This window comes from Martes martes (assembly GCF_963455335.1).
Source record: "Martes martes genome assembly, chromosome: 4".
In the NCBI taxonomy this organism is placed as follows: Eukaryota; Metazoa; Chordata; class Mammalia; order Carnivora; family Mustelidae; genus Martes; species Martes martes.
The window spans coordinates 99115687-99128217 of record NC_137891.1 but is presented as its reverse complement, the minus strand read 5'-3'; the positions used below and the strand labels follow the sequence as shown (position 1 = coordinate 99128217).

The following is a 12531-nucleotide window of genomic DNA, read 5'->3' as shown; positions in this document are numbered from 1 at the left end:
ATACCTGGAATTTTTAAATTATTTGAATTTTATTTTAACTGACAGTTTGGGTTGGTAGCGTTGAGAAATATTTAGTAAAGGATCATGCTTATTAAGCTTTAAGTATTAAGCAACAATACTTTCTTGGGTAGCCAATTTATGTCACGCCCAGTCCTAGGCCCTGGAATACAAGGAAGAAATTACGGGGTTTATATTTTAGTGAGATAGAAAATGAACAGATTGTAATGTGAAGAAGTGATAAATGCTTTGAAAAAATAGAACCTAGAGTGGGGAGAGAGTATGATCGGGTGGGGACTATTTAGATTAGTCAGGGAAGGCTCTTTTGAGGGAAGAAGAAAGTCTTATAAAAAGTTACTCCGGGGACGCCTGGGTGGCTCAGTTGGTTAAGCAGCTGCCTTCGGCTCAGGTCATGATCCCGGCGTCCTGGGATCGAGTCCCACATCGGGCTCCTTGCTCGGCAGGGAGCCTGCTTCTCCCTCTGCCTGCCACTCTGTCTGCTTGTGCTCACTCTCGCTCCTCTCTCTCTCTCTCTGACAAATAAATAAATAAATCTTTAAAAAAAAAAAAAAAAGTTACTCCGGGGGGGTTAGGGGGGTAGGAAAAGAATAAATGAACCAAGATGGGATTGGGAGGGAGACAAACCAAAAGAGACTCTTATTGTCACAAAACAAACTGAGGGTTGCCGGGGGGGAGGGGTGTAGGGAGAGGGTGGTGGGGTTATGGACATTGAGGAGGGTATGTGCTATGGTGAGTGCTGTGAAGTGTGTAAACCTGGCGATTCACAGACCTGTACCCCTGGGGCTAACTAATAATACATTATATGTTTATAAAAAAATTAAAAAAAAAAGAATAAAAATTGAAACCTCTATTTAAAAAAAAAAAAAAAGTTACTCCAGGCAGAGGGAATAGTAAATGGCAAAGAGCATGAATTAGGATCTAGCTCATTGAGAACCAGTTTGTTACGTTGGGAGAAAGGCAAGAAAACTGGTCTGACAGGAGCGGAGAGAATGACATTGAGAATGATAGGAATTGAGGGTAAAGCGATACGCAGGGGCCAGAGCATGTTTGACCTTATTGCCTATGGGTTTTATTTTGAGTGTACAGTTGAGATACAACATGGAGTTAGAGGTGCCAACACCTCCACACCCCACATACTGAAAAATTTTTGTAAAACGTTTTGACTCCCCAAAATTTAATAACCTGCTGTTGATTGGAAGTCCTACCATAATATAGTCAGTTAGCATATATTTTGTTTGTTAAATGTATCATATATTGCATTCCTACAATAAAGTAAGCTAGAGAAAAGAAACTTATGAAGAAAATATTACAATACTGTACTGTGTTTATTGAAAAAGAAAAAGAAAAAAAAAAGTCAAGTGTTAAGTGGACCTGTGTAGTCCAAACCTGGGGGCAGAGTTGTGACATGATTTGATTTTTTTTTTTTTTTTTTTAAAACAAAGTTCAGTGCAACTACTGAGTGGAAAACTAGCTATAGGAAAGGCAAGGTCTCAAGTGGTGGACCATTTTAGGAAGCTTTAACAGTGATCAAGGCTTGTGGTTTCCAGTGTATTCATGATGGTCCATGTGGTACAAGAAAAAACTGTTACAGGTGTATTTATACTTTTTTTAATTTTTTTTTTTAATTAAGCTGAGGGAGTTGGGAGGGCCTGGTGGTGGGTATTAAGGAGGGCACGTATTACAAGGAGCACTGGGTGTGGTGCATAAACAATGAATCTTGGAACACTGAAAAAATAAAATAAAAATCCATAACACAGAATCTTAACCAACAATAAATAAAATGTATATGCAGTATTGAGGGAAAAAATTAAGCTTCATTAATATTTAGCATATATTGATACTGGTGCCACATTCCATTTGTGTATTAGTTACATGTGACCTACCATTTTTGGCTTGAGCAAGTGGGTGAGTGCTGGTATTTACTGAGGTGAGAAAACAGGGAGGAACAGTTCATGTTTGGGGGTAAGCATAGGGAAACAGTAGCTCAATTTGGGGAATTTTAAGTTTGAGATGCCTCTTAGAAATCTAATGAGATTTATCAGGTAGGTGGTTTAGATGTCTGACTCTGGAGCCAAGGTGAGAGATAATAAATTTGGAAATCATTAGCGTCAAGGCAGTATACAACAACTTCGGAGCCAAACTGTGTGAATACAAATTTCAGCATTGCCACTTACTGACTTTAATTGTGGACAAGTTAACTTGTCATCTCTCTGCTTCATTTACCTCACCTATAAAATGGAAATAAGTGTTTGCCTCACCAGGTTATTGTGAGGATTAAATGAATTAATAATAGCAGAGTGCTTATAACAGCATCTGGCATTCAGTACACACTAGATACTATTATTATCAGTTTATGAATGGTGTTTAAGACCAGGAGATTAGATGAGATGAGCTAGGGAATGAATGTAGGTAGAGAAAAGGGCCCAAGGAAGGAGTGCTCAAATAGTAGAACCTTTAAGATTCAGAGACAGGAGGGAGGAGACTGAGGGGTACGGTAGGGGTACTGACCAGGAAGTTGTGGGGTCTGGAAGCCTGCCTACTGAAGGAAATATTTCAAGGGAAGAAGTCATCATTGGACAAATTCTGCTCAAGAGGTCAAGTAAGATGAGGACCTGAAAGTGATCAGAGGGTTTGTTAAAATGGAATTTGTTGGTGACCATGAGAAGTGGTTTCAGTGAGAGTGGTGGATAGGAATATCTGATTGGAGTGGGTTAAGGAGAGAATTGGAGAACATGAGTATAGACAACTCAGAGGAGTTTTCTGCAAAGAGAAGGTGAGAAAAATAGAGTGGTAGAGGAATATGTGTGGAGTCAAGGAAAGGTTGGAGTGGGGGTGTGTGTTGATTTAAAATGCAAGATAATGCAGCAAGCAAGTTTCTATACTGATGAAAGTTCCCCAATGGGAAGAGAAAACTTCACATATGAGTGACTTGGAATAGTTACAGTAGCCAAGACCTTGAGTAGGTAAAATCTGGTAGTTTAAGGCACAACTGGAGGGATTAGTCTTAGAGACTGGCAGGGACTCTTCATCCATTGTTGAAGGTAGAGAATATTATTGCGGGGGGGGGGGTTACAGATAGATTGGTGGATTTGGTTTTTGAGTGCTTTAATTTTTCTAAAAAAGAGAGGCAGGGTCATCAGGTGAGAGTCAGAAGCGAGAAGGAGTTTGTAAGGTTTGAGAGAGGGAGAGGAAGTGGTGTGAAGTAGTCATCTTGGAAGATGGAGAGTGAATTGACTGGGGAAATGCAGGTGAAATGTCAAGGAGTTCCAAGGGCTGACCTGACAGTTGGTGGTCATTAAAATGATTTCAGCTGACAGACCAGGAAATGTGGTCTTGAGAGCATATACAGTGAAAAAGCAGTGGGGACAGTGCTTTCTCTGCTTCTATTTTGAACTCTTGCCACATGACTGAGAGGATTGCTCTTGGAACATTCCTCAGATCCATGAATATTGACGGAGAAATTAATTAAAGTGAATAGGCAAAAAATGAGTCATTTCACTTTTGCCTATGTTCAGTTTCTTTATCATGATATTTCACGTAGAGGATGAGTTCCTAGAGGTGTTTATGTTGCCATATCTCCTTGAACATGCCTACTTTACACAAAATCAAGTAAGTTCTGGGCTACTTTTAGTGAATTATATTTGGCTGCTAAATTATGTTAAAGTAAAAAACTCTAATAGGGAAAGCTTAGTAATTTTTCTTGTTAGAAAGCCTCACTTAAAGTTTTCCCTAGGACCTGTGGTTTACATTAATCTAGGATTATCACTCATGTTGATTTCATACTTTGTGTTTGATTACAAGTGAATTCAAAGTCTGGTTTTCTTTTCTTTCAGGTGCTGGAGAATCTGGTAAAAGTACCATCGTGAAACAGATGAAGTAAGTTGGAACATGGCGTTTTTATAAAACCACATTTCCTCATAATGCATGAAAGTCCATAGTATCTTTTTTTTTAGGTCCATGGTAATTTGTGGTTTTCTTTTTAAAGAATCATTCATGAGGATGGCTATTCAGAGGAAGAATGTAAACAATATAAAGTAGTTGTCTACAGCAATACTATACAGTCCATCATCGCAATCATAAGAGCTATGGGACGGCTAAAGATTGATTTTGGGGAAGCTGCCAGAGCAGTAAGTGTTTATTTCTTCTTCACTTACTTTCTTTTAGTAGATGGGTTAAGCAAAATTTGTTTCATCTTTTAGGGAAATGAATTTAAACAACAAGATAAGATGTAGCCAAGTACTGTGTGCTCCTTCGAGAAGTATTAGCTATCTGCTTTAGGAGATACTCGATTACCACCACAAAGAGGAGTCAAGGAAATGGGATTGTGTGGATATCCTGTAGGTTTCTGTGACAGCCATTTTTTATTCACTCTATTATAGCACAGTCTTATTTAATAGTAGTAAATGCTAGTAAATTGAAATAATCTAAAAGAGATAGCTCTGCTTTCTGCGATGTAAAGATAAAAGGCACATTTCAGTCTCCTAAAATATACTTGAAAAGGACATGAACACTGGGGCGCCTGGGTGGCTCAGTGGGTTAAGCCTCTGCCTTCGGCTCAGGTCATGATCTCAGCATCCTGGGATCGAGCCCCGCATCGGGCTCTCTGCTCAGCAGGGAGCCTGCTTCCTCCTCTCTCTCTGTCTGCCTCTCTGGCCACTTGTGATCTCTGTCAAATAAATAAACCAAATCTTTAAAAAAAAAAAAAAAAAGAAAAGGACATGAACACTAAGTCAAAATTTTAAGGACAATTTTTAGGTATTCAAAAATACCATATCCCTGTACTACATTGGACAATAACCTATGCAGTTGGATTATATCATGTCCTAGGATAATTCTTGTACCTGTCAGATATTTAAAAGTTGTGTTGATTGGGGCACCTGGGTGGCTCAGTGGGTTAAGCCTCTGCCTTCGGCTCAGGTCATGATCTCAGGGTCCTGAGATCGAGTCCCGCATCGGGCTCTCTGCTCAGCAGGGAGCCTGCTTCCCCCCCCCCCACTCTCTCTGCCTGCCTGTCTACTTGTGATCTTTCTCTGTCAAATAAATAAAATTAAAAAAAAAAGTTGTGTTGATTAATTATAATACTTAGTATGCCATGAAGTTCTTGTTTATAAATTAGGATGTTTGATGCAGCAGGGGGAGGGCCAAAATGAAGGCAGGAGATCTATTGTATCTCCAGCTGTACTCCTAAGAGAAGGCTGGGAATGTATAGAACAATTTCCTAGAACTAAGGGAGTCATCAGCTGTGTTCAGGATGCTGTTCTTAGGTGCTGTGGACAATAAAAGGAAGTGACTTGGGAGGCTGCCTGGGAAGGCAAAGCCCATGTGTCTGTGAGGTAGCTTAGGAACTCATAGCTGCTTTCAATTTATCAATTACCAAGCTATTATTAATGCAGATTAATATTCAGGAAACAAGTGGGGAAATTGTTGCTGGGAAAAATCATAAAAGAATGGTTATAATTGGATGGTATTCGACTAGGAATCCTGGAAGTGAAATAAGGGAAGAGAGGAGGTGGGGTAAACGTAAAATGTGAAATTGTAAAATGTAAATGTAAAATGATTGGAGAGAAGAGCAGCAGAAGAGGGGACAAGGAAATGTGTGAGGCGTGACTTTTATGTTTTTGTAAAAAAAAAAAAAAAGTGCTGCATCACAATTAGAGACTTTATTTTTCTAAGCCTCTGAGAGGGAGAAATAGGATAGGGAATCTAAGAATAAGCAGTGCATTTCTGTCTTACATCTTTCCATCATTTCTCTACCTCCTGCTTTTGTTTCCTTCTTTTTCTTTCTTCCCTCTGCTCCCCGCCCCCACCACGCTCTCTCCAGTGTTTTTATTTTCCGCCCTTTCCTCATGCCTCTCTGTCACCTAACTCTACGTCTCTGTTTTGTTCACTCGATCCAGTAACTGGTCCATGCTACTGCATTTAGTCCCTTCCCTCTCTTTGTTGGGCTTTTTCTTCATCTCAGTTATTTATGCCTTCTTTCCATTTCTTCTTTTTTTATTTCTCACTGTCCTCCTTTCTATCTCTTGATCATCCCTCCTTTCTTTTCTTTCCATTGTCAAATTTGTTGTTATTTAATGTTTGGGTCCTCACACTACTTTGTCACCAATACAGTTGACATTTTCTGTCCTTGTCCAGTTGCAAGGCTGTAACAATATACCACAGACTTAGTAGATTATAAACAACAGACGTTTATTGTGTCCACTTCTTCGGGTTGGAAGTCTGAGGTCAGAGTGCTAGCATGGTCAGGTGAGGGCCCTGTTCAGTTGTAGGCTTCTCACTGTGTCCTCACATGGCAGAAGGAAAAGGGAGCTCTCAGTACTCCCCCCCCCCCCTTTTTTTTAAATTTTATTTATTTGACAGACAGAGATCACAAGCAGGCAGAGAGGCAGGCAGAGAGAGAGGGAAAAGCAGGCTCCCTGCTGAACAGAAAGCCCGATGCAGGGCTCGATCCCAGGACCCTGGTATCATGACCTGAGCCGAAGGCAGAGGCTTCAACCCACTGAGCCACCCAGGCACCCCAGGACTCCCTTAAGAGCACTACCCCTTCCCTTCCCCCTTCCCTTCCCTTTTACCTTTCCTTTTTCTTTTCCTTCTTTGGGACCTTCTTTGGGTTTATTTTTAAACTACCTGACAAGTAAGGATGGGTAGAATAAAGCAAAATTATCGGAGTTTGCGTAACCCTTTTCTGTCCTCTTTATAGCTCACGTTTTAGATTTAAAAGCTGTAGCCACTTACACAGCTTTTTGACTCATGAGTTTTGATCAAATCTCTTTGTAACTTTCTTTTCCTCTTACTGTCTTCCCCCTCCCCTTATTTACAGGATTTTTATTCCTTGGGGAATCTAGAAACTGATTTTTTCCCTGAGGGATTTATTTCCCTCACTAGGCTTCCAGGCTTCTTAAATAACTCAGTCTCCTCTTCTTCCTGTTCCTCTATCTGAACTGAAGAGGGGAGAAGAGAATATTTTTTCCTTAAACTCGATTAATATTTTACTCCCTCTGACGTGTTTAGATTTTACCTCTTTTAGGCTAGTTTTTTCATTTCTCTTTTTATTGTAGGCTTCTTTAACAGAATGGGAATGTGTTACATATGCCTATCAGAAAAACCTATCAGTTTTTCTGTCAAAAAATCATGAGTAAGGGCGCCTGGGTGGCTTAGTCAGTTAAGCATCTGCCTTTGGCTCAGGTCGTGATCCCATGTTAGGCTTCCTGCTCTGCGGGGAGCCTGCTTCTCCCTCTTCCTCTGCCTGCCCCCTCTTCTCTCTGTGTCAAATAAATAAATAAAATCTTTTAAAAAAATTCATGAGTAAGCAGGATAGAGATCTGTAGGCCAGTCAGAAGAGATCTTTTTAAGAGATGGTGGTATGTGGTAGGGAGACCGAAATCATTCCTCAGCTCAGCTCTGCACTTCTAACTACAGTGGAGTGAGTAGGGGAAACAACTTCATTGTGCTTCTCTCGGACTGCCCTGCCTGGAAAGGTCTCTGTAATACTTCTCTTAAAATAATGAAACATATAATGTGCTTGAGTTTGGAGAGACTCTTGTCAAGTCTTTAAGAAGTGGGGAATCATTTGTCTCTCTTTCTTAACTCCTTTCTTCAGGATGATGCCCGGCAGTTATTTGTTTTGGCTGGCAGTGCTGAAGAAGGAGTCATGACTCCAGAACTAGCAGGAGTGATTAAACGGTTATGGCGAGACGGTGGGGTGCAAGCTTGCTTCAGCAGATCCAGGGAGTATCAGCTCAATGATTCTGCTTCATAGTAAGTAATTTTTCCATAACAGGAAATAATTGGGTGGCCCTAAGAAAGTTTAGGGCCTGCAAAACATTTAACAGATGCTCTTAGAACTCTGTAGCATCCCTTGTAAAGATGATTTCAGTTTAGGGTTATATGGCCCTTGATCAGTTTGTATGACTCGGAGTAAAACGTTGGTTCTTGGAATGTAAATGGGAGAATTGGCACCATGAAAAGTAGCTCTGTGGTAGTTTATAATAAGTGAGTGAAAGAGGAGAGAAATCTTTTGGAGCTGGATCCTGGATCTCCTCCAGTGCTGTTCCCTCTACATAAGAACTTTGCATTGATTTCCAGCTCATAAGGGAAATTAGAATTGTGATATCCTTTTTTATGCACCCAGCTCTGTGGCTGGGCTGCACTGTGAATGTCTTTGGTACCAGTCACCACTAACAGATCTTTTGCCAGATCACAATAATAGACTTTGTACAGAAAGAGAATGTTGAGTCTTGGAAGGAAGTCAAAGCATCTGTTTATCAAGGAAATTCTTTTAAGTGTTACATAGTTTGAGAGAATTTGTAATTAATACTTGAGCAAAGCTATTACATGTTGTCCTATTTTTGCTTCTTTTACAACATATTTATTTATAAAGACCTATATTCAGAATGTATTTTATAATGTGCCTTTTGGGGACTTGGTAAGTCCCTGTATCTATATCTGTACTGATTGGGGACACTTTTAGGCGTTACGGTATTTTCAACAATATTCTCTATCCTACCCCTTCATTATTGTTTAAGTTGTAATAGGAAAGAGTTAATTTATATTTGAAAAACTTAGTTATTCTTGAATGAAAAATTAACTTCAGAAACATTTCAATATTCTTGCCCACATTTTAAAATATTTTTTAGTTGCATATGTTGGTAGTTTCAGTTACTCTCCCAATAATAATTAAAGGTGTATTGTTACTTTTTTTCATATATTCATTAAGCTCTGAATCCTGTAACTATACTAGAGAACATGTGATTTATATAGGTTTTTTCCATAATGTTTGATCGAGGCTTGACTGATTCCTTAACATTAATGGTGGTACTTAGTTTTATAGAAACTTGTTAATGATTGCACTTATAATAGTGCAACCTGTTCTTCAGTTTTCTGACCAAAAAATCTTTAGGAGTCCTAAAGTTACCAAAAATTAGTTGAGCTTTAAAAAAAATTAACTTAGCTTTGAAGCAGTCTTTTAATTCTTTCACTGAATAAATTAAATTTCTTTGGAAGTGTTTACAATTTGTTTTTGACTTAGATTTTAAAAAAACACAACTTGGGGCGCCTGGATGGCTCAGTGGGTTAAGCATCTGCCTTTGGCTCGGGTCATGATCTCAGGGTCCTGGGATCAAGCCCCGAACTGGGCTTTCTGCTTAGCAGGGAGCCTGCTTCCCCCTCTCTCTCTGCTGTCCTCTCTACCTACTTATGATCTCTGTTTGTCAAATAAATAAATAAAATCTTTTTAAAAATAAATAAATAAATACCAATGCACAACTTTTCTGTTTTATGAATGAAAACAGGAAATATTCATTCCTAATGAACATAGTTCTTTTTTTAAAAAATATTTTTATTTATTTATTTGACAGACAGAGATTACAAGTAGGCAGAGAGGCAGGCAGAGAGAGAAGGAGGGGAAGCAGGCTCCCTGCTGAGCAGAGCACCCCGATGCGGGGCTCCATCCCAGGACCCTGGGATCATGACCTGAGCCGAAGGCAGAGGCTTTAACCCACTGAGCCACCCAGGCGCCCCATGAACATAGTTCTTATTTTAATTTTAGTAATTCAAACAGCATTGTCAAATGTCCTATCAAATATCAGAACACACAAATGACACATTAACTTTAAATGTCTGAGGGCTTTTGGTTTGGTTTTTGTGCTGCGCAATACATAGTTGATTCAGTATTTAGCATTAAGTTTCAGGAATCTTCTTTTTTTCTCCAAGATTTTTTTTCCCCAAGATTTTTTTTTATTATTATTTTTTTTAAGATTTTATTTATTTATTTGACAGAGATCACAAGTAGGCAGAGGCAGGCAGAGAGAGAGAGGAAGGGAAGCAGGCTCCCTGCTGCGCAGAGAGCCCGATGTGGGTCTCGATCCCAGGACCCCGAGATCATGACCTGAGCCGAAGGCAGAGGCTTCAACCCACTGAGCCACCCAGGCGCCCCCCAAGATATTTTATTTTTAAGTAATCTTTACACCCAACATGGGGCATGAACTCACAACCTGGAGATGGAGAGTCACATGCTCTACTGACTAAGCCAACCAGTACCCCAGAAATCTTTTTATAATAATAACATTTCCATATTTGTTTGCTTTTAACTGGCCATCACAGCTTAATTTTGGTAGAATTAAAACCACTTTTGTGTAGCATATATAGAACCTACTTTAATTGTCCTATGTTAGGTTCGTATTTTTTCTCATTATCATTTCTGTGATACTGAAGCTCTGATTTTGTTCTGCCACTTTAGTGACAGGTTCAGAATCCACTTTGGGCAAGGAACTAGTTTAGTCTGTTGATTTGCTGTATATATGGTTGACTTCACCAGATAGTAACAAATACGTGTTTTATTCAGTTACCTAAATGATTTGGATAGAATATCCCAAACCAACTACATTCCAACTCAGCAAGATGTCCTGCGGACAAGAGTAAAGACCACAGGCATTGTGGAAACGCATTTCACCTTCAAAGACCTGTACTTCAAGTAAGTCATTAGCCTTTTTGCTAGATGTATGAAAGACAAATATCTTCCCTTTAGTTCGTATCTCTCAATCAGGGTAAAATTTCTCTAGGCAATATTCTTTGGTTTAAAACTTACCATCATATTCATTAGTCAGTATTTGAATGTTTTAACTGAATGGGGGCCCAAGCCTTTCTTCTTTGTCCAAAATAGCATCGAATACTTTTGTCCATTTGGAGGAATTTAAATTCAAAATTAAATTGTAAATATCAAAAGTTACCAATTTATTTTATTTTTAATTTTATTCTTTTCAGCTGCTTTTTTGTTGGAATCATCAAAACAGGTATTGAATGTTTGTTGTTTAGAAGGGTAACAACAATACTAGGGATATACTTAGTGATGTTGCTTTGTTCTGCCATTTTGATATTAAAATAGAAATGCTTTACTTACCAGCGTGTCGATCCTTCCTGAAGCACATTTAGGTTTAATGGAATGGAGCTAATATTGTCATGGCTCTTGGACTGATTCGTGCACAGTATCATGTACAGCTAAGTTCTTACTGTAGTATAGATTGGAAAATTGATACAGCGATAGAGGTATTTTGGGGAAGTATGATGAGGTATAACAAGTGGTTGTTTTAGAGAGAGAAAATTCTAGTACAAAATACAAAGGACTTTCTTACTAGCATAGGTCATTCTAATACAGACTTCAGCTTGTCTCTGCGTTAATGGTCTTTTGTAAATATTAGAACTGTCCTTTTGTTTCCTGCTTTCTGCTTTTGTGACCTTTGAGATTAGGAGTAAACTTTCCCCTTCAATATATGATGTTTGTTCCAGCTGACTCCTTATGTTCATATGTGGTCTGTTTCACTCAGCACTGTTGCACGCAAATGTAACTTCTAGCTGAGAGCTTCTCTGTGTTCTTCTCTCTGAAAATAGTTGCTTCACAGGATTTGTGAAATCCACACAAAGTTTAGGTATTTCTAGATACCACTCGAGGTCTTGAAATCTTAGTAAACCAAATAGGTCAGAAACATGGTGCAGGAAAATAGCAGTTCAGCTAAATATTTGTAGAATAGAAGTGCTGCTTATCTTTAGCACTGATCAATTTATTTAACTAGAGTAGCAAAGGCCATATGGATATATCACCCTTGCACCATAAGAATGAGATGTCTTTTTGTGTACCGTAAGATTAGTAATCCATTTATAATTAAATGTGGTGAGCTTTATTTAGTATGGTAAGCATTCTTATGGATGTTCTCATAAATTGATCTTTAGTTGGGTAAATCCTACTGGTCTTCTTATGTCAGGATCAACAGCCAGATGTAGTTAAAGTGCTGCACAGGCTTTATTGTGGGTATGTAGATATCTTGTTATGAAGTACTATCACTTCTTCCTTTTCCTCTTCTCTCTAGGCAGAACCACTATCCATTCATTCAAACATTTATTGAGCATCTACTATATGCAAGGCATTGTGTAATTGCTTACTTGCCTCTCAGTTATGAGGTAATGTTTATAAAATGTTGATCTGTTAGTGAATTATATTGTAAATGTTAAATGTGCTGAAAGTCCACCTCGGGGATGTCACAGTATTCTACCAGTTTTATGGACTTTGTAAAAGAAAATGGAGGGGTGAACTGAAATTATTGGTATACCAGTGTGTCTGTCTCCCCTTGAACGACTTCTATAGTGATATATATGATGTTTGCTTTCCTAAAACATATAATAGGACCCTGTATTAAAGCCAGCTTGTGACTGCATCATTCCAGGTGTCATGACCAAAGGCTGAAAAAAACCCTGCTAGATCAACCAAAAGGAAAGGCTGGGTCATAAAGAAATAAGATGACTGTTCTCTTTCAAGCATACATTGAGAAATTACTCAGTTATGTCTTATTTCTCTCAGTCTCCAGGGAAAAATTCTTTGGAAATAGACCTCGAGTCACTTTAGATCTGACATACTAAACCGCTTGGCAAAGTTTACCTTTTAAAATTTTGTCCTCGTCACGTCTATCTTCAGAGTATCTACTCATTTGTATGCATTCCTCCTCAGATGCTGGTACCAGCCAA

The 12531-nt window shown here is 38.9% G+C and overlaps 1 protein-coding gene across 1 annotated transcript in view; it reads left to right on the top strand.

The window, feature by feature from the left end:
* GNAI3 (G protein subunit alpha i3) overlaps window positions 1–12531 on the top strand; it is a 37843-nt gene that overhangs the window by 17295 nt on the left and 8017 nt on the right. Inside the window, exons 2-5 of the mRNA XM_080802976.1 lie at window positions 3852–3894; window positions 4004–4145; window positions 7619–7776; window positions 10361–10489. Coding sequence (XP_080659102.1) covers window positions 3852–3894; window positions 4004–4145; window positions 7619–7776; window positions 10361–10489 — 472 coding nt within the window. The remainder of the gene's footprint in view (window positions 1–3851; window positions 3895–4003; window positions 4146–7618; window positions 7777–10360; window positions 10490–12531) is intronic.